At 41.8% G+C, this 22,216-nt stretch overlaps 1 protein-coding gene across 2 annotated transcripts in view; it reads right to left on the bottom strand.

The window, feature by feature from the left end:
* The window catches only part of SLC25A16 (solute carrier family 25 member 16), a 50,412-nt gene extending 45,832 nt beyond the window's left edge, over positions 1 to 4,580 (bottom strand). For both annotated transcript variants that reach the window (XM_055325624.1, XM_055325622.1), the window contains exon 1: positions 4,268 to 4,580. In XM_055325624.1, the coding sequence (XP_055181599.1) occupies positions 4,268 to 4,406 (139 nt within the window). In that variant the 5' untranslated portion in view covers positions 4,407 to 4,580. The remainder of the gene's footprint in view (positions 1 to 4,267) is intronic.
* Positions 4,581 to 22,216: the final 17,636 nt, after the last annotated feature.

The following is a 22,216-nucleotide window of genomic DNA, read 5'->3' as shown; positions in this document are numbered from 1 at the left end:
CAACTGTTTCAAGTAACCTCCTCTTGATGACTCTTTCATTGAAATAACCAACTTTTACCCATAAAATTCAGTCATTCGTTTATATATTCAGCAATCATGTACTTGGTCCCTACCACATGCCACTGTGCAGACATATGGATGACAGTAATGTGTGTACATGGGCTTTTGTTTAGGTCAGAATACAGGGCAGCCTTATTAGCATGTCATGGTTCTAAGATGGTAATATATAAAGACTTTTTTAAAAAAAGATTTTATTTATTTATTCATGAGAGACACAAAGAGAGAGGCAGAGACAAAGAGGGAAAAGCAGGCTCCTCACAGGGAGCCCGATACGGAACTCGATCCCTAGACCCAGGATCACACTCTGAGCCAAAGGCAGATGCTCAACCGCTGAGCCACCTAGGCATCCCTATAAAACCTCTGTGGTATAGATTGTATCCTCCCAAATTCATATGTGGAAAACTAATTCCCAGTATGATGGTATGTATGTATGTATGTGTGTATTTATCTTTATTTTTTGAGTATGATGGTATTTAGAGATGGGCTTTCAGGAATTGACTAGGTCAGCAGAGTGAAGCCTTCATGAACGAGATTAATGCCCTTAAAATGCCCAGAGAAATCCCTGGCCCCTTCCACCATGTGAAAACATAAAGAAAAGGAGCAGTCTATGAAGAAACAGGTCCTCACGAGACATCAAATTCTGCTGACACCATGATCTGGCTTTACCAGCTTCCAGAACTGTAAGAAATAAATGTCTGGAGCTTGCTGGTTGATAAAACGGGAAGAAAGGAGGGCAGCCTGGGTGGCTCAGCGGCTTAGCGTCACCTTCAGCCCAGGGTGTGATCCTGCATGGAGCCTGCTTCTCCCTCTCCCTCTGCCTGTGTCCGTGCCTCTCTCTCTCTCTCTGTCTCTCATGAATAAATAAATAAAATCTTTACAAAAAAAAAAGGGGGGGAAGGAAAGAACGAAGAAAGTTGTTTATAAACCACCCAGATTATATTTTTGTTATATAGACCAAACAGACTAAAACAATTTTGTCAAGTATCTTACGTGTTATAAACAGTTGATAAAATAGGCTCTTATTGGGGATCCCTGGGTGGCGCAGTGGTTTGGCGCCTGCCTTTGGCCCAGGGCGCGATCCTGGAGACCCGGGATCGAATCCCACGTCGGGCTCCCAGTGCATGGAGCATGGAGCCTGCTTCTGCCTGTGCCTCTGCCCCTCTCTCTCTCTCTCTCTCTCTCTCTCTCTCTCTCTGTGACTATCATAAATAAATAAAAAATTTAAAAAAAATAGGCTCTTATTTTTAAAAGATGGGTAAAAAGTCTTGGTGTCTTTTTATGATTATATTAAGCTCTTCACCATTGCATATTTGATTCAGAAGGTACAAGAGGACTGGGTTTTGTGGGTTGCCTTTACTGCTATATCCCCAGAGACTAGTACATGGCCTGGCACATAATAGGCACTCAATAAATGCTTGTTGAATGAACGAATGTACAGTCTTATTTTATAAACTTTTTAAAATGTAAGACAAAATCACTCAAAGTCCACACACATTTATTTAATAGCCTAACATGTAATAATGCTAATTAAAATCCATATTCTGAGATATCCAAAAACAAAATGCCTATTTCTATTTAAATATTAGATCTACATATAAGGGGGCACCTGGGTGGCTCAGTTTGTTAAGCGTCTGCATTCAGCTCAGGTCATGATCCCAGGATCCTGGGATCGAGTCCCACATCAGGCTCCCTGCTCAGCCCTCTGCCTGCTGCTCATCCCGCTTGCGCACTTTCTCTCAAATAAATAAAATCTTTTTAAAAATAAAAAAAAATCCACACATAAGTTTCTATATCAAGCTCTCTTACCTGAACTAATGAAAATGATGATAGCTACCAAAATTGATAAACTAAAAATAATGTGCATTTGAGTATATTTGGATTCAGAATATTATCTTCAGTCATTATGACTTAACCATATAATGAAATTATTTAGAATGTGTTTGTTTCCTTTATAGTATCTTTTTTTAAGATTTGTATTTATTTGGGACACATGGGTGGCTCAGTTGGTTGAGCATCTGCCTTTGGGTCAGGGTGTGAAATAGAGCCTGCTTCTCCCTCTGCGTCTCTAATAAATAGGTAAATAAAATCTTTTAAAAAATGTATTTATTTACTTGCAAGAGACAGCACAGAGGGATAGGGAGAAGAAGACTCCCACTGAGCAGGGAACCCAATGCAGGACTCCATCCCAGAACCCTGGAATCATGACCCGAGCCAAAGGCAGACACTTAACTTACTGAGCCAACCAGGTGCCCCACCCTTTGATAGTATTTTAACTCACTTAATCACATTACTTTATAACTCAATTAATTATTATAATAATCCATTGAGTTAGGTCACCCAGCTTTGATCTTCCTTTTGAGCAAGCGAGGTTAAGATATTGGCCAAGGCCACTGCTAATCAACAATAATAGTCAAGAAATTTTGAGTGTTTACTTTGTACCAGGTACTAGGCTAAGAGATTTATCTGAGGACAGTATGCCAAGGCTTTAATGGGTACTATCTCATTTAATTGTTATAACCTTCTGAGGTAAGAAATCTTCTTCCCCAGTTTAAAGGATGCAAAAACTGAGGCACAGGGAGGCTATGTACGCACAAAGGTCTTTTTTCATATCACTGGGACCAGAAACTCCTTCAAAGTTATTCACTTTACAAAAATCTGAAGCAGCACTTTACCGAGTAAAAGACAAATGGCCAGAAAGAATATGAAAAGATTCAGCATTAGTCATCAGGGAACTGCAAATTAAAAACACAATTACATACCATTAAACACCTATTTAAAGGGCAACACACACCTACACAAACACAGAGGACACAAACTCTGTTAACAAGTGTTAACAAGATAATGGAGACACAAAATGGAACAGACATTTTCCAAAACAGTATGGCAGTTCCTACTTCACTGCAAACAAAAGTTGGAATCTTTACGATTGTTTGGAAAGCCCTTCATTTGACTCCCCATTACCTCTCTAACCTCCTTCCCCCCCACCAACACCACTTGATTTCAACTTACATAGTTTTTCTTAAGGCCTGAAATGCTCCTCTTAAGACATCAACTTGCTAAACTTGCTAATTCAAGTCTGCTCAAGGGTCATTCTCTCCAGGAGACTTATCAGAACCGTCCTATTTAACAACGAGCCCACTAGGCCTCTGCATTCCTTGCCCCAATCTCCTTTTTACTTCTCCCCATTGCCTTCAGCACCTTGTAACATACTATATAAATTACTTTCTCATTTTATTTATTTTCTCCCCTCCACTCTCCAATCAATGCAAACTCCAGGATCTGTGTTTTGTTCCCTGATACACACTATATAGCAGGCACATAGTAGGCACTCATATTCCTTATAAATGAACGTCGTTTTTATCAGAACAAAATAAATTAAAAAAAAAAAAAAAAAAAGAGGAGATCCCTGGGTGGCGCAGCGGTTTAGCGCCTGCCTTTGGCCCAGGGCGCGATCCTGGAGACCCGGGATCGAATCCCACGTCGGGCTCCCGGTGCATGGAGCCTGCTTCTCCCTCTGCCTGTGTCTCTGCCTCTCTCTCTGTTTCTCATAATTAATCAATTAATTAAGTGTTGACAACCCAGACAATCAATTACGAGAAGGTAGGGATTGAAATAGTTCTTTATGGGAGGCAGAGGAAATTTCCGAGAGACATTTATGAACTTTGTGGCCTCACAGCGCCTCGGATAGAAGGGCCGCACCAGCTGCCTGTCATGTAGCTATAGAACGTCTTACTAGGATCCCTGGAACTCGTTTTGGTTGTAGACAGTTTTGCACAATTTCCCAGTCAGCTTAAAAAGCTGACCTCCAATATTTGCCTTCTTTAAAGCAAACAGCAAAATCCAATTCTACACCGGGTCATTCATGGTCTTTATAAAAAGAAAGAGGCGCCCAGCATGTTTCACAGAAACGCTGGAGTCTTTGTAAAGGAAGGACTCGGCTCTTTCCCCTACTATCCAACCCTGAAGAAAGGGGCGCTTGGTTCAGTCCCTCCACCTCCTCCGCCAGCTCGAGGCCCTTCCTCCCCAGGATCCCGCTGCCACTAGTCAAGTGATCATTAGAAAGAGTTACAACCGGTCGGGGCAAATATCCCGCCGGGCACTGAAGCAGGCAGAGTCCGAGGATGTCGCCGCGGCCGCAAGCACCGTATCCGCCTCGGGTCCCGCCCTGCCACCCGAGCGTGGCCGGGTCCCCCCGGCTGACACCCACCTCCGGCCAGAAAGGAGCGCAGCCAGTAGAAGTCCCGACGGGCGGCGGGCCCTCCGGCTCCTGCCGCCTGCGGCATCGCGGGAGGGGGGTCGGCCGCTGCCAGAGCCGCCGCCGCCGCCGCCGCCGCCGCCGCCGCCATCAGGACCGGGGCCGCGTCGGGAACTCGGGTCGCCAATTTACCAGCCACGGCCGGGGGCCATGGCCACAGCGGGCGGTGACAGAGCACCCGCCGCCGCGCGGGCGGGACGGAATAACGCCGGGCAGCGCGGCGCGGCGCGGCGCGGCCTGATGACGTGCGCCGGGGGCGGGAGTTCCCGGCGCCGCCTCTCCCCGCGCTGCGTCTCCCAGCGCCCCTACCCCCGGCCTCGCTCTCCAGGCCTCCTCACGTTCTGACGGAAGAGGCCCCCGGGAAGGTCGTGCTCAAACCCACCCTCTCGGAAAGCTCTCCCCCGCGCGCTGACTTGTAACTGCCCGTGGGGCTGTCTTCTGAACTACCTCAGATGAAGCCTTTCCAGAGCCACGCTTAGGCTCCTCGCTGCCCTTTCCAGGAACCTCCGAAACTGCATCATCTCCAACCAAATCAGTTCTGCCTTCACAGAGCGCCTCACTAACGACCTATTCAGCTTGCACTCTACCCCATCATGTCTGTCAAATGTTGCTAAAGTAGATTGTTCTTTCCTTGGGGCCCTACAAGGTACACAAGTACTTAGGCCTTGTCAGGCCTTCTCTGAGTCCCCGCCTTCTGCTTAGCTCCCAAAGCCCCCACCCCAGCCTCAGCCCTAAATAAACTCTTAGGAATTCCCCTGTTCCTTCTCCCTGTCCCCACTGCACTCCAAGACTCTATTAGCTATTCTCTTCCTGTGAGGCCCTCATCACTTCCAGGTTGGAGAAAAATCAGTCTAAATATATTCTTTATGGCCAAACTTGTTCTGAACGTATATCGTCACTTTCAGAAACTATTATGATTTTTCTCAATACTTAATCATATTATTGTCACTGATCTCCTCTTTCTCTTTCTGTGGATAGGCTTCTGCAAGGTGTTTCTAGCCACAAATAGTCACTGATGATGAGTCCAGATTTAAAATTTATTTTTCCACCAAAAAAATAAGAAATAAAATTTATTTTTCACCATGTTCCCAATTTTTGGTTTCTGCCGGAAAATACAGACCCATATAATAATATCATTAATTATATTTTACATGTCTCGCGTCAGGAATCAAAACCTCCCCAGAGTGAAATGATTGTAAGACATTGTAAATGCAGTTGATGCTACTGAATTGTACAATTAAAAATGGGTAAAATTGTAAATTTAAACGAAGTGTATTTTACACAATAAAAATTACAGAGAAAAAGCTCCTCGTGTTTTTTGTTTTATGAAACAGCAAAGGAAAAATTTCTGTATTTTGGGGGTACCTGGCTGGCTCAGTCAATAGATTGTGCAACCCTTGATCTCAAGGTTTGAGTTCAAGCCCCACATTGGATATAGAGATTACATAAAAATAAAATCTTAAAAATTAAAAAAAAGAACAATTATTAAATGATTTCACTCCTATGTTAAATTTAGGAAAGGAAACAAAGATCATAGGGAAAGGGGAGTGGAAATAAAATAAGACAGGAACACCTCAGTGGCTCAGTGGTTTAGCATCTGCCTTGGACTCAGGGCAAGATCCCAGGGTCCCGGGATGAAGTTCCACATCCAGCTCCCCACAAGTATCCTGCTTCTTCCTCTGCCTATGTCTCTGCCTCTCTCTTTGTGTCTCTCATGAAAAAATGAATAAAATCTTAAAAAAAAAAAAAGAAAACAAAACAAAAATCAGAAATGGAGACAAACCATTCCTTAAATATAGGAAACAAACTGAGGGTTGCTAGAGAGAAGGTGGGGTGTGGGGTAACTGGGTGAAGGGCATTAAGGAGGGTATTTGATGTAATGAGTGTTATATGCAACTGATGAGTCACTAAACTCTACCTTTGAAACTAATAATACATTATATGTTAATTAGTTGAATTTAAATAAAAAAATTTAATTCCTGTATTTTCAGGATGCCTGGGTGGCTAGCGGTTGAGCATCTGCATTCAGCTCTGGACGTGATCCTGGAGACCCGGGATAGTCCCACACCGGTCTTCCTACATGGAGCCTGCTTCTCTCTCTGCCTATATCTCTGCCTCTCTCTCTATCTCTCTCTCTCACGAATAAATAAATAAAATTTAAAAAAAAATTCCTGTATTTTCATATTACTTAACTAGCAAAACTATTCCAATCCCTGGTGCTAACATTTTCCCCTGTCCTGTAGCCTATACTGGTATATCTCTTCTCTTCCATTTCTGTTTTCAATGAGATGCTCTTTACAGGTATAACTTATCAGTTAGTTAATGGCTCCCAACTCCAAAAGATCCAGATGAAGGAGATCCCTGGGTGGCTCAGCAGTTTAGCGCCTGCCTTCGGCCCAATGCCTGATCCTGGAGACCCAGATCGAATCCCGCATCAGGCTCCCTGCATGGAGCCTGCTTCTCCCTCTGCCTGTGTCTCTGCCTCTCTCTCTATGTTTGTCTCATGAATAAATAAATAAAATCTTAAAAAAAAAAGAATGTTTAAAAAAAATCCAGATGAAGGATGGAAAGTTGATGTAAAAGATAAATGACTGTGCAATCAGTTAAGCACCCGTCTCTTGGGTTTGGCTCAAGTCCTAATCTCAGTGTCGTGGAATTGTACCCTGCATCTACTCAAATTTCTTTCTCTCTCCCTCTGCCTCTCCCCACCCGCCGCCCCGATTGCTCACTCTCTCTCTCTCTCTCATAAATAAATAAATCTTAAAAAAAGATAACTGACAAGTCTAATGATTTTAGCCTCCAATTATTTCTTCTCCATCTATGTAACTGGTTACTATTAAAGTCCCCAGTCTGGGGCAGCCTGGCTGGCTCAGCGGTTTAGGACTGCCTTCAGCCCAAGACATGATCCTGGAGACCCAGGATTGAGTCCCAAATCAGGATCCTTGCATGGGGCCTGTTTCTCTGCCTTTCTCTCTCTGTGTCTCTCATGAATAAATAAAACCTTAAAAAAAAAAAAGTCCCCAATCTACAGATGTTATAGTGTTCCAGAGAAATCAGCATGTCTCTCCTATAATCACACTCCCATAGGAGATCTCATAAACTCATAGGTTTTTTCATTATTATTTTATTATATTTTATTTATTTAGTTTTAATTATACTCTACACCTATCATGGGGCTCAAACTCATGACCCCTAGGATTAAGAGTCACATGCTCTACAGACTGAGCCAATCAGGTTCCACTGTATTTTATTTTATTTTTCACAATATACTGAGTCGACAATTCTAAACATTACTCAGTGCACATCGCAGTAAGTGTACTTTTAATCCCCTTCATCTATTTCACTCATTCCCCCACGTACCTCCAGTAGGTTTGTTCCTTATATTTAGGAGACTGATTTTTGTCTCTTTTCTCTCTGTTCATTTGTTTTGTTTCTTAAATTCCACATATGAATGAAATCAGATGGTATTTGCTTTCTCTGACTGACTTATTTCACTTAGCATTATACTGTCTAGATCCATCCATGTTGTTGCAAATGGTAAGATTTTATTCTTTCTGATGGCTGAGCAATATTCCTATATATATATATGATGCATATATAATGGAATGTATATACACATATACTGGAATATGTATATAATGGAATATATATATATATAGAGAGAGAGTCTTAAATACGAAAAGAAACTGGTGGTTCATGCATATATATGCATGCCCATCTTCTTTACCCATTTGTCTATCCATGAACAGTTGGATTGCTTCCATAATTTGGCTATTGTAAATAATGCTACATAAACATACAGGTGTATATGTTTTTTTTAAGATTTTATTTATTTATTCATGAGAGACACACAGAGAGAGGGGTGGGGCAGAGACATAGGCAGAGGGAGAAGCTCCTACAAGGAGCCTGATTTGGGACTCAATCCCAGGACCCCGGGATCACGCCCTGAGCCACACAGGCATCCCTTTTTTTATTTTTTTTTCCAAACCAATCCTTTAAAACCTAAAACAAATCTTGTCACTCCTTATCCCTAAACCCTTCAGTTGCTTCCCATATCATTTACAGAAATTCTTACAACGGTCTACTGGTTTCCTATTGTCTCTCTGACCTCAACTCCTAGGACTCCCTTTAGTCACACTGGCTTCTTGTTCCTCATAAACACCAAGCAAGCTCCCCTCAGGGCCTGTGCACATGCTATTCCTTCTGCCAGCATTGCTTTTCCCCTAAATATTCCATGTATTTTCCTCCTTTTCATCTCTCCTTCAGATCTTCACACAAAGTCACTTTCTCAGAGAAGCCATTCCTGGCTGTAATATTTCAAATTACCAGCACAGGGATGGACCAAGAGGGTTTTATGCTAAGTGAAATAAGTCAGACAAAGAAGGACAAAAACTATATGATTTCACTTATATAAGTGGAATCTAAAAAACACAACAAATAAACAAACAATAGAGTCTTTTTTTTTTTAAAGAGAAGATCCTTTTTTTTTTTAATTTATGATAGTCACAGAGAGAGAGAGAGGCAGAGACATAGGCAGAGGGAGAAGCAGGCTCCATACACCGGGAGCCCGACGTGGGATTCGATCCGGGGTCTCCAGGATCGCGCCCTGGGCCAAAGGCAGGCGCTAAACCGCTGCGCCACCCAGGGATCCCCACACGAGGGTTTATTTACAAGCTCGAGCTTGGGTCCAAGTGTACCCGACACAGCGGAGCAGGAACTTGGACTCCGAGGGGGGTTACAGCTGGGTTTTTATGGGCTGGTCTAGGGGATTTTCAGAAGGGGTGGAGGAATTTCTTAAACTCTGTTTTCATTCCAATATGAGACTTTCTGTCTCTGTCAAGGGCATTCTGAGCTCTGTTTTCATTCTGATATGGGACTTTCTGTCAAGGGCATTAAGCTCTGTTCTCATTCTGTTATGGGAGTCTCTATCAAGGGTGTTCTGTGGTTTTTCCTGTGAAGTTCAGTTCTTATTCACAGAGGCCTGAGATGGCTATACTTGTGCTAATGCTAAACCTGAGGTGGAATGGCCTTAATTAATTAATCTCGGCCTCCACATATCCATGTGCGGTTGTCCAGAAAACGTAAGGAGGATGAAGATTCACCAAACAACCTCTACACGCTGGTTACCTACGTACCTGTCACTACTTTCAAAAATCTACAGACTGTTAATGTGAGTGAGAACTAATCGCTGATTGTCAAATAAAGGTATAAAACTGCAAAAAAAAAAAAGTAGAATGTAAGTTCCATGAGGGTAGGGATTATTATTATTATTTTTAAGATTTTATTTACCGCTGAGCCACCCAGGGATCCCCAGAGAGTAGGGATTATCTGTTTCGATTGGATATGTCATTTGATACTGAATAGATGACAAATGATGGTAGATCTATTTAAAGACCAATCTTTTCTATTTTTTAAAAGATTTTATGTCTATGTTAACTAACTAAAATTTAAATTAAAAATTTGAAAAAAACATTTTGTTTTTAAGTCATCTCCACACCCAATGTGGGGCTTGAACTCACAACTTTGAGATCGAGTCACGTCTTCTACTGATTGAGCCAGCCAGGCACACCAAAGATCAATCTTTTCTATCTCTGCCATTCACATTTACAATATCTAGCAACCAGTACCCAAAGTCTAAGAAAATAGAGAAAAATCGGGCAGCCTGGTGGCCCAGCAGTTTAATGCCACCTTCAACCAGAGGTGTGATCCTGGAGACCTGGGATAGAGTCCCACATCAGGCTCCCTGCATGGAGCCTGCTTCTCCCTCTGCCTGTGTCTCTGCCTCTCTCTCTGTGTGGTTATCTCATGAGTAAATAAATAAAATCTTTTAAAAAAAGAAAAATCAATCTTCTTCCTCAAAGAAAGGGATGAATGTGAACCTAATAGTAAAATAAATATAATGCAAACCAAAGTGAGGATATAGGAGAAAGATCACATTTGTTAGCAGTCATCAAGAAAGGAGGTACTTGAACTGTCCTTTGACATGGGCCGAGGCAAACACACATTAATACACACACACACACAAATAAAGACATTCAATCTGTTCCAGAAACAAATAATTGTCCAGGTTGCCTATCTTAAGACCCTTGACCCCCTCTCCATAACTCCCCAACGCTTGCATGGCAGACCATTGACCAATTTAGAGAAGTAAGTCAAGGTTATATCATAAACAGGTTGAATTTTTGGCCAAATAGTTTAGACTTAGTTGAGAATGGATAATAAGAAGCTGATGACAGTTCTGTTTTAGAAAAGTTAATTTGGAAGAGATGAATAGAATATTTGGACAGGCAGACAGTGACACATCTTTAGTAAGGAAGCCAGTTAAACAGCTTTTGCAATAATCCAGATAAGAAAAGATAGTGGCTTAGAAGAAATTGGATGGAGGTGCCTGGCTGGCTTAGTCAGAAGAGCGTGCAACTCTTGATCTTGGGTTGTGAGTCTTTGAGCCCCTCGTTGGGTGTAGAGAGTACTTAAGCAAATAAAACTTTAAGCAAAGTAAAAATACAAAGAAATGGATGGAGGAAAAGCCAAAGCTGCTGCAAATGTTTTTTCTAGAGTGATTAACAGACTTGATAGTATTAACAGAATAGGGAAGACAGAAAGGGAATGGTTTAAAGCACAGAAAAGGGTTAGAAATATTAGCACAAAGACAAGAGGTATGGGATCCCTGGGTGGCGCAGCGGTTTGGCGCCTGCCTTTGGCCCAGGGCGCGATCCTGGAGACCCGGGATCGAGTCCCACGTCGGGCTCCCAGTGCATGGAGCCTGCTTCTCCCTCTGCCTGTGTCTCTGCCTATCTCTCTCTGTGTGTGACTATCATAAAAAAAAAAAAAAAAAAAAAAAGGACAAGAGGTAAAAAGCAAGAACTAAGGGATCCCTGGGTGGCTCAGTAGTTTAGGGCCTGCCTTCAGCCCAGGGTGTGATCCTGGAGACCTGGGATGGAGTCCCACGTCAGGCTTCCTGCATGGAGCCTGCTTCTCATTCTGCCTGTGTCTCTGCCTCTCCCTCGCTGTGTGTCTCTCATGAATAAATAAAAATAAAATCTTTTAAAAAAAGCAAAAACAATAGCAACAAAAAACTAAAATAATTTTTAAATAAATACTGTAGGGACCCCTGGGTGGCTCAGCGGTTGAGCATCTGCCTTTGGCTCAGGTCATGACCTTGGGGTCCTGGGATCAAGTCCTCATTGAGCCTGCTTCTCCCTCTGCCTGTGTCTCTGCCCCTCTCTCTGTGTGTGTGTGTCTCTCATGAATAAATAAATAAAATCTTTAAAAATAAAATAAAATAAATAGTGTATAGGGGCACCTGAGTGGTGAAGTCATCTAAGCCCTGGGAAGTTTGATTTCACCTCAGGTCATGATCTCACGGTCATGGAATCTAGCCCAAGAGAGGCTCCGTGCTCTGTACAGAGTGTGTTTGGGATTCTCTTCCTTTCCCTCTCCCTCCTCCTCTGCACCTCTCCCTATTGGCACACACCATGCCTCTCTCTCAAATAAATAAATAAAATCTTAAAAAAAAAAAAACAACTGTAAAGATGATGAAAACTTTGGCCAAAGGTCAAAGTTTGTTTTGTTTTTAAGTAAGCTCTACCCTCGAAGAGGGGCTTGAACTAATGATCTGAAATCAAGAGTAGCACGCTCTACTAACTGAGCTAGCCAGATGTCCCTTGCAAAGGACAAAGTTTTGGCAAAAAATTTTTTTTTTTAAAGCTTTAAAAAAATATGGACAACATATGAATACTGTATAGACCATATATAATAATAATCACCTAAAAAAGCCTTCTTCAGGGCACCTGGGTGGCTCAATCCTTCAGCTCAGGTCAGAATCCCTGGGTCCTGGGATTGAGGCCCACATAGGGCTCCCAGCTCAGTAGGGACCCTGCTTCTCCCTCTCCTTCTGCCTGCTGCTCCCCATGCTTGTGCTCTCTCTCTGTGTCAAATAAATAAATAAAATCTTAAAAATTTAAAAATAAATAAATAATTAAATAAATAATAAAATGCCTCCATTGTAGGGCACCTGGGTGGCTCTGTTGGTTAAGCTTCTGACTTTTGATTTCTGTTCAGGTCAGAATCTCAGGGCCCTGAGATCAAGCCATGCATAAGACTCCTGCTAGGTGTGGGGCTTAATATTCTCTTGCTCCTTCTCCCTCTGCCCCTCCCCCTCTACTTGTACTCTATCTCACTCCATCTCTAAAAAAAAAAGAAAAAGCCTTCTTTGAAAACTTCCCCATCCCCACATGTACCCCCATATTTCGTGAAATGGAGGAATCAGTGTGTGCCACTTTAAGATTATTTATTTATCTGAGAGAGACAGCAAGAGATGGAGGGGGGGCACAGACAGAGAGGGAGAGAGGCAGACTCCCTGTTGAGCACAGAGCTTGACAGGGGGCCAATTTCATGACCCTGAGATCATGACCTGAGCCAAAATCAAGAGTCAGACACTTAACCAGCTAAGCCACCGAGGTACCCCTCGGTGTACCATTTTAATAAACATTGTCATGGACATTAGCTATCTTCAAGTCTTCTATTAAGTAGTCTTTTAGACCACATATCATTAATATTTATTTATTTATATTTATCAGGAATAAGCATCATATATCACAGATGCCTTATTAATTTCAATAACTTTGGAGTCATATATAATTTATCCTATAGATAATATATGTTTTTTGCTCCTTTAGTACAGAGTTTATACAAAATCTAAAATATTTAATATTTTTTATTTTTAAAAATTTATTTATTTTTAAAGATTTTATTTATTCGTGAGAGAGAGAGAAGAGAGGCAGAGATATAGGTAGACAGAGTAGCAGGCTCCATGCAGGGAGCCCGACATGGGACTCAATCCCGGGACTCCAGGATCACGTCCTGGGCCAAAGGCAGGTACTAAACCACTGAGCCACTCAGGGATCCCCTATTTTATTTTTTTAAAGATTTTATTTACTTATTCATGATATACACAGAGAAAGAGAGGCAGAGACACAGTCAGAGGGAGAAGCAGGCTCCATGCAGGGAGCTCAATGTGGGACTCGATCCCAGGACTGCAGGATCATGCCTTGAGTCAAAGGCAGAGTCTCAACTGCTGAGCCCTGGCATCCCTTAATATTTTTTAAAGTTTTATTTACTTAAGTAATCTCTGTACCCTACATAGAGCTTGAACTCATGACCCCAAGATCAAAAGTTGTATGCTCCTCTGACTGAACCAGATGCTATGCAACTTCACATGAAATTGGACATCTTCATTTTCTTTTATATACATACAAAGTGTAGTATTTTCAGGGCACCTGGATGGTTGAGTCAATTGAGCATCTGACTCTTAATTTTAGCTCAGGTCAAGATCTTGGGGTGCTGAGATTGAGCCCTGTGTCAGCTCCAAACTAGGTGCAGAGCCTGCTTAAGATTCTCTCCCTCCTCCTCCTCCTCCTCCTCCTCCTCCTCCTCCTCCTCCTCCTCCTCCTCCTCTTCTTCTTCTTCTTCTTCTTCTTCTTCTTCTTCTTCTTCTTCTTCAAGATTTTATTTATTCGAGATAGAAGGAGAGAGAGAGATAGATGATTGGAGGGAGGGCAGAGGGAAAGGGAGAAGCAGACTCCCTGCTGAGTAGTGAACCAACGTAGGGTTTGATCCCAGGACCCAAGATAATGACCTGAGCAGAAGGCAGACACCTAACTGACTGAGCTACCCAGGCACCCCTGGTTTGAGGTTTTTTTAAGCATGCTTTGGTTATATTTTCAACCTAAGGTTATTAGATCTCTTTCTCTCTCTTTTTTAAGATTCTATTTATTATTTACTTGAGAGAGAGAGAGTGCACAAGCAGGGGAAAGGAGAGGGAGAAGAAGATTCCCCACTTAGCAGAGAGATCAACACTAGGCTCAATCCCAGGATCTGGAGATCATTAGCTGAGCAGAAGGCAGATGCTTAACTGACTGAGCCACCCAGGTGCCCCTAGGTAATTAGATCTTAAGAAATTACATAAGATAGGGGTGCCTGGATGGTTCAATGGTTAAGCTTCTGCCTTTGGCTCAGGTCATGATCCCAGGCTCCTGGGATCACATTCCACATCAGGTGACCCACAGGGAGCCTGTTTCTCCCTTTGCCTATGACTCTGCCTCTCTCTCTGTGTCTTTCATGAATAAATAAACAAAATCTTTTAGAAAAAAGAAAGAAATTGCATGAGATAAACATAATTCTTACTATTTTCAAGTCTAGAAATAATATTATATATTCTGAAATTGTGACATCAGATTTCCATGACTAAGGTATAATAGGCAGTTAAGAAGTTTGTGAGGTGTAGAGATTACTTAAAAATAAGAGCTTAGGGGATCCCTGGGTGGCGCAGCGGTTTGGCGCCTGCCTTTGGCCCAGGGCGCGATCCTGGAGACCCGGGATCGAATCCCACGTCAGGCTCCCGGTGCATGGAGCCTGCTTCTCCCTCTGCCTATGTCTCTGCCTCTCTCTCTCTCTCTCTCTCTCTCTGTGACTATCATAAATAAATAATAAAATAAAATTTAAAAAAAAAGATTTAAAAAAAAAAAAAAATAAGAGCTTAAAAAAAACAAACAAGCAAACCTAGTCCACGCCCTTCAGGGAATTTATACTCTAGCAGGAGAGACAAATCTTAATCACGTGATCACAAAAATTAATGTAAAATTGAAACTGAGATAAGTACTTTTATTTTTTTTACATATTTTTTATTATTTTATAAATTAATTTTTATTGGTGTTCAATTTACCAACATACAGAATAACACCCAGTGCTCATCCCGTCAAGTGTACCCCTCAGTGCCCGTCACCCATTCACCCCCACCCCCCGCCCTCCTCCCCCTCCACCACCCCTAGTTCATTTCCCAGAGTTAGAAGTCTTTATGTTCTGTCTCCCTTTCTGATATTTCTCACACATTTCTTCTCCCTTCCCTTATATTCCCTTTCACTATTATTCATATTCCCCAAATGAATGAGAACATACACTGTTTGTCCTTCTCCGGTTACTGTGGCCAAGTTCAAAAAGGGTGTTGCCTGAGTTCTCCTCCGGGATTTTGATGGAATCTTGTCTCACATTTAGATCTTTCATCTATTTTGAGTTTATCTTTGTGTATGGTGCAAGAGAGTGGTCCAGTTTCATTCTTCTGCATGTGGATGTCCAATTTTCCCAGCACCATTTATTGAAGAGAGTGTCTTTCTTCCAGTGGATCGTCTTTCCTCCTTTATCGTATATTAGTTGACCATAAAGTTCAGGGTCCACTTCTGGGTTCTCTGTTCTGTTCCATTGATCTATATGTCTGTTTTTGTGCCAGTACCACACTGTCTTGATGAACACAGCTTTGTAGTACAACCTGAACTCTGGCATTGTGATGCCCCCAGATATGGTTTTCTTTTTTAAAATTCCCCTGGCTGTTTGGGGTCTTTTCTGATTCCACACAAATCTTAAAATAATTTGTTCTAAGTCTCTGAAGAAAGTCCATGGTGTTTTGATAGGGACTGCATTATACGTGTAAATTGCCCTGGGTAACATTGACATTTTCACAATATTAATTCTGCCAATCCATGAGCATGGAATATTTTTCCATCTCTTTGTGTCTTCCTCAATTTCTTTCAGAAGTGTTCTATAGTTTTTAGGGTATATTTTGAGAACCATTTGAATGGTAAATGGTTCTCCAACCTTTTATTTTCAGGTTGTAGGTGTCCTTCTGTCTAAAATGAGTCTCTTGTAGACAGCAAATAGATAAGTACTTTTAAAAGGAGGCTTAGTGCATGGTGATATAAAACCATAAAACAGAGATTTGACCTAACCAAGAAGTTTAGAAAAGGCTTCCTTAAGAAAGTGATGTGGAGGGGATCCCTGGGTGGCTCAGTGGTTTAGTGCCTGCCTTTGGCCCAGGGTGTGATCCTGGAGTCCTGGGATGAAGTCCCACATTGGGCTCCCTGCATGGAGCCTGCTTCTCCCTCTGCCTGTGTCTCCTGCGTCTCTCTTTCTATCAAGAATGAATGAATGAATGAATGAATGAATGAATGAATAAGTAAGTAAATAAATAAATAAATAAATAAATAAAATCTAGTTCATTAAAAAAGAAAGAAAGAAAGTGATGTGGAACCCAGAGGTGGAGGATGACTAGGGTCTAACTGAGGAAAGGAATAAGAAAAAGCATTCCAGAAAAAGGAAACAGAGCCTCTTGTGGGGGAGTTTGGTAGTTTCAAAGGTCTGATCACAATCTCAAATGCATTACTGCACTATGTCCTTTAAGGGTCAAGAATTCAGATGCCTTCCAGGGATCAGCAGGTCACTTACACGACGAATGTATAAGACAATAGAGGGAGCTGCTAGACTAGAGAAGTATCAAAGTGTTTGTCCAGCATAAAATGAAACTTGACTGCAAATGAAATGTATTGGTTTACAAAAACAGAAATATTGGTTTGCCACCACAGAAGAAAGCCACTGTAGGAAGAACTATATATAGGATGATATAGAGAAATAGGTCAAATCTTATAGCTACTAGCAAACTGTGGAGGTATTGTCATCATCTTATTTTTTTTTTTAATTTTTATTTATTTTATGATAGTCACACAGAGAGAGAGAGAGAGGCAGAGACACAGGCAGAGGGAGAAGCAGGCTCCATGCACCGGGAGCCTGATGTGGGATTGGATCCTGGGTCTCCAGGCTTGCCCCCTGGGCCAAAGGCAGGCACCAAACCGCTGCACCACCCAGGGATCCCTATTGTCATCATCTTGAAAGCAACATGAATCCAAAGTTTTAAGCTGTGGTTGACATGGTCAGATGTACGTTTCGAAAAGATCCCTGCCCATGGCTTGGATAATGGGATAGGGACAAAAATAGTTATGATTAGATTATTGCAGAACATGGGCCACCTGGGTGGCTCAGTAGTTGAATGTCTGCTTTTGGCTCTGGTTGTGATCCCACGGTCCTGGGATCAAGTCCCACATCAGGGTCCCTGTGGGGAGCCTGCTTCTCCCTCTGCCTATGTCTCTGCCTCTCTCTGTGTGTCTCTTATGAATAAATAAATAAAATCTTAAAAAAAAGATTATTGCAAGATGTGGTGCTTGGTCTAGACTAAAGGCCATAGGAATGGAGGGAAATGGATGGATTGGAAAGACACTGAACTGATAAAATGGATGAGACTTGGCAACGGATTCGATAAGGGCAATGGGGAGAGGGAGATGTTAAGGATCATTCCTAGGTTCCTGTTAACATAAATGTATGGATTCACCAAGGCAGGGATCACTGAAAGAGAATTTGTTTGTTATTTGTTTAGAGCAACGTGGAAGGACAGAGGAAAGGATGAGTTGCTTGGTTGGGACATATTGAGTATGCAGAGGCCTTGGAGACATCCAAGAGACGATATTAAAGAGTTGAATATATAAGGAGCACCCTAGGCTGAAGATATAACATTAGTAAATCAAGGCTAAGGAGAAAGCAAAAACATAGGACCCAGCCTTACATAAATGCAACACTTAATGGCTAGCTAGAGAATAATGGCAAAGGAGGCAAAGAAGTAGTTATAGATGTAGAGAGAAAAACAAGAGTTATAGAAGCCAATGGAAAAGAGTGTTTTAAAAATAATGCAGTATTGGTTGAGAAGTGCTAAATAACATATGGAATTGTAGAAGCACTATATTGTACTCCTGAAACTAATATAAGACTTTAAGTTAACTATGCTGAAGTTAAAATTTAAAAATAAATAAATAAATAAATAAATAAATAAATAAATAAATAAATGACAAAAAATCCTGAAGTGATAAGAATGTAAAGAGAGAGAGAGAGAGGAGAGAGAATAATATAATATTGGAAATGTTGTGTTTAGGGTCACCTGGCTGACTCAGTCAGTAGAGTACATGACTCTTGATCTCAGGAGTGTGAATTCAAACTCCACATTGGGTGTGAAGCCCCCTTTTAAAAAAAATGTTGAGTTTAAAAGGTCTATGAAGGATCCAAGTTGAAATAATCTGGAGCTCAAAAGTGGACATGAAGTTTACAGAGATAGAAGTTTGCAGCATTTAAGTTGCAATTTAAAACATATTAGGGATCTCTGGGTGGCACAGGGGTTTGGCGCCTGCCTTTGGCCCAGGGCGCAATCCTGGAGACCCGGGATCGAATCTCACGTCAGGCTCCTGGTGCATGGAGCATGCTTCTCCCTCTTCCTATGTCTCTGCCTCTCTCTCTCTCCCTGTGTGACTATCATAAATAAATAAAAATTTTAAAATAAATAAATAAATAAAACATACTTATTGGGGCAGCCCGGGTGGCTCAGCGGTTTATCACTGCCTTCAGCCCAGGACCTGATCCTGGAGACGCAGGATCGAGTCCCACATCGGCCTCCCTGCATGGAGCCTGCTTCTCCCTCTGCCTGTGTCTCTGCCTCTCTCTGTGTGTCTCTCATGAATAAATAAATAAATAAATTAATTAATTAATTAATAAAAAAAGATGTTGCTCGTACTTCATCAACAGTAGCAATTACTATTCACACACTTGAGCAATAATAACACTGATGGATTTCCTTACTATTTTCCTACCAGAAGATGGAAACACTTTGGAGATATTATCCATTGCTTCTGTAAGTCAATATTTGGCATGCCAGCAATATTTATTGAGGGTATTATAGTATGAGGTCCTATAACAAAGATAAGATCCAAAAGAAACAGAAGGTGACAGTCTTCCCCTGAAGCCTTCGGGCAGTTGGGGAAATAAAATGTTGACATATGTAATACCAATGAACAGTGACAAAATTACATATCGGTGAGTACAATTAATAAAATTCAACACTATTCTTCGTGAATGCTCAGGAGAGAATGATAATTCAGAGGTTATTTACATTTAGTGGAGTTGCTCAAGAACAATTTCCAGAGGAACTGAGTTGTCAGTGGATTTTATATAATAGAATTCTAGAGATGGTAAAGGCCTTGTAAATCTTCAAGGCATTGACAAATATTTTTGAAGTTCTTCTTATAAATATGAGGAGGTGATAGGAAAGGAACCTGCAGAACCCCTGCTTTCTGTGAGCCTATTGTAGGTACTTTACATTTACTATCATGTTTAAGGTATGATGACACCGTGAAGTTTATCAAGAAATTCTTGGGGTACCTGAGTGGCTCAGTCAGGTGTCTGCCTCTTGATTTCTGCTCAGGTCATGATTTCAGGGTCGTGGGATAGAGTTCCCCATTGGGCTCTGTGCTCAACACACAGTTGGCTTGCCCCTCTCCCTCTGCTCCTCCCCCAGCTCACACACTCTCGCTCTCTCAAATAAATAAAAGAATAAAATCTTAAAAAAAAAAAAAAGTCTCAGTTGTGCAAACATAGAATTGTTGGATTGTAGCCATAGAGTTTAGATAAGACCTCAGAGAGGCACTTGAGAAAAATCTCTCTCTCTCGCTCTCTTTTTTTTTAAACATTTTATTTATTTATTCGCGAGAAACACACACACAGAGGGGCAGAGACACAGGCAGAGGGAGAAGCGGACTCCATGCAGGGAGCCCGATGTGGGACTCAATCATGGGTCTCCAAGATCACGCCCTGGGCTGAAGGCGGCGCTAAACCGCTAAGTCACCCAATGTCTCTCTTTTCAAAAAAGATGTATTTATTTATTTATTTGAGAGAGAGAGAGAGAGAGAGAGACAGGATGCACACAGTGGCTGGGAGGGGCAGAGGGAGAAAATCTTCAAGCAGACTCTCCACTGAGCCCATAGCCTCACCAAGGGCTTGATTTCATGATTTATGAGATTATGATCTGAGCTGAAACCAAGAGTCTGACGCTCAAATGACTGAGCCACCCAAGCACCCCAAGAAAAATTTCTTGAGCCATTCAGTGTCAGCTATGGGCCAGGTCCTGGACTAAGCACTGGGGCTGAAGTCAGATGGGAACGCCAGATCAGGCAAAGGGGTGACCTGGTCGTGATAAACATAAACACCTCTAGGACACAGAAAAGAGGGAGTACTGAAGAAAAGATTGAGGATCCTAGAAAGAAGGGCTCTTAAGGTCAAGTGGGGGTACTCCCAAGTGGAGTTTGGGATCATGACCTGAGCTGAAGCCAGTTAACCAACTGAGTCACTCAGGCACCCCATCGATTGTTCTCTTTAATCTCTCCCAAATTCAATTCACCAAACCGCTGAGCCACGCAGGCATTCCAGACCCTGTGTATTCTTTTTTTTCTTTAAGATTTTATTTATTTATTCATGACAGAGAGAGAGAGACAGAGACAGAGAGGCAGACACAAGCAGAGGGAGAAGCAGGCTCCATGCAGAGAGCCTGACATGGGACTTGATCCTGTGCTGAGCCACCTGGGCTGCCTGACCCTGTGTATTCTTGACAATCTTTGAATTCAATTTGGAAACCTGAGTGAGAAAAAAGTTTTAGGTCTTTGTCTGCCATTAAATTGACTAGTAAATGCCAATTCCTGCAGACTTGCTTATTGCAAATTCTCTGGTAATTCCCTTGAGTCTTTTCTGCTCTAAGTTTTTCTTGCTCTCTTGAACTCCTGGCAAAATTGACAGCATAGATCTTTTACTTTTTTTTTTTTTTTTTAAGATTTAGCTATTTGAGGGCAGCCCCGGTGGCGCAGCGGTTTAGCGCCGCCTGCAGCCAACGGCGTGATCCGGGAGACCTCGGATCGAGTCCCATGTCGGGCTCCCTGCTTGGAGCCTGCTTCTTCCTCTGCCTGTGTCTCTGCCCCTCTCTCTCTCTCTCTCGCTCTGTATCTCTCATGAGTAAATAAAATAAAATCTTAAAAAAAAAAGATTTAGCTATTTGAGAGAGTTAGAGCACAAGTGAGAGAAGCAGACTCCCTGCTGAGCTGGGAACCTCAAGAGAGGCTCAGTTCTAGGATTCTGAGATCATGGCCTGAGCCAAAGAGAGACACTTAACCATCTGAGCTACCCAGGTGCCCCTATTCTGTTTCTTAAATTCCATATATGAGTGAAATCATACTTGTCTTTCTCTGACTACCGATTTATTTCACTCAGCATTATACTCTCTAATCCATCCATGTTGCAAATGGTAAGATTTCACTCTTTTTTTCATGGCTGAGTAATATTCCATCGTGTATGTGTGTACCATATCTTCTTTATTCTTCTATCAACAGACATTTAGGTTGTTTCCATAATTCGTCTATTGTAAATAATGCAATAAACATAGGGGTGCATATGTCTTTTTTTATTTTTTATTTTTTTATTTTATTTATTTTTTGCATATGTCTTTTTAAAGTAGTGTGTTCATATTCTTTGGGTAAATATCCAGTAGTGGAATTACTGGATCATGTGGTTATTCTGTTTTTAATTTTTTGAGGAAACTCTATACTGTTTTCCACAGTTCCTGCACTAGTTTGTTGGTGCAGGAGGGTTCCTTTTTCTCCAAATCCTTGCCAACTTGTTCGTTCATGTGTTTTTTGATTTTAGCCATTCTGACAGGTGTGAGGTGATATCTCATCGTGGTTTTGACTTGCATTTCCCTGATGATGACTGATGTTGAGCATGTTTTCATGAGTCTGTTGACTGTGTATCTTCTTTAAAAATTTTTTTAAAGATTTTATTTATTTATTCATGAGAGACAGACAGAGAGAGGGGGAGAGACATAGGCAGAGGGAGAAGCAGGCTTCCTGCAAAGAGCCCAACGTGGGACTCGATCTCAGATCCCAGGATCATGCCTGGAGCTGAAGGCAGATGCTCAACTGCTGAGCCATCCAGGTGTCCCTATCTGTGTATCTTCTTTGGAGAACACATATTCTCCAAAGAAATATGTGTTCATGTCTTCTGTCCATATTTTTACTATTATTTTGGGTTTTGGTGTTGAGTTGTATCAGTTTTGTTTTTTTTTTTTTTAAGATTTTATTTATTTATTCGTGACAGGCACAGAGAGAGAGGTAGAGACATATGCAGAAGGAGAAACAGGCTCCATGCAGGGAGCCC

This window comes from Nyctereutes procyonoides, unplaced genomic scaffold, assembly GCF_905146905.1.
Source record: "Nyctereutes procyonoides isolate TBG_1078 unplaced genomic scaffold, NYPRO_anot_genome, whole genome shotgun sequence".
NCBI classification, from domain to species: domain Eukaryota; kingdom Metazoa; phylum Chordata; class Mammalia; order Carnivora; family Canidae; genus Nyctereutes; species Nyctereutes procyonoides.
This window is presented reverse-complemented; position numbering and strand designations above follow the sequence as displayed.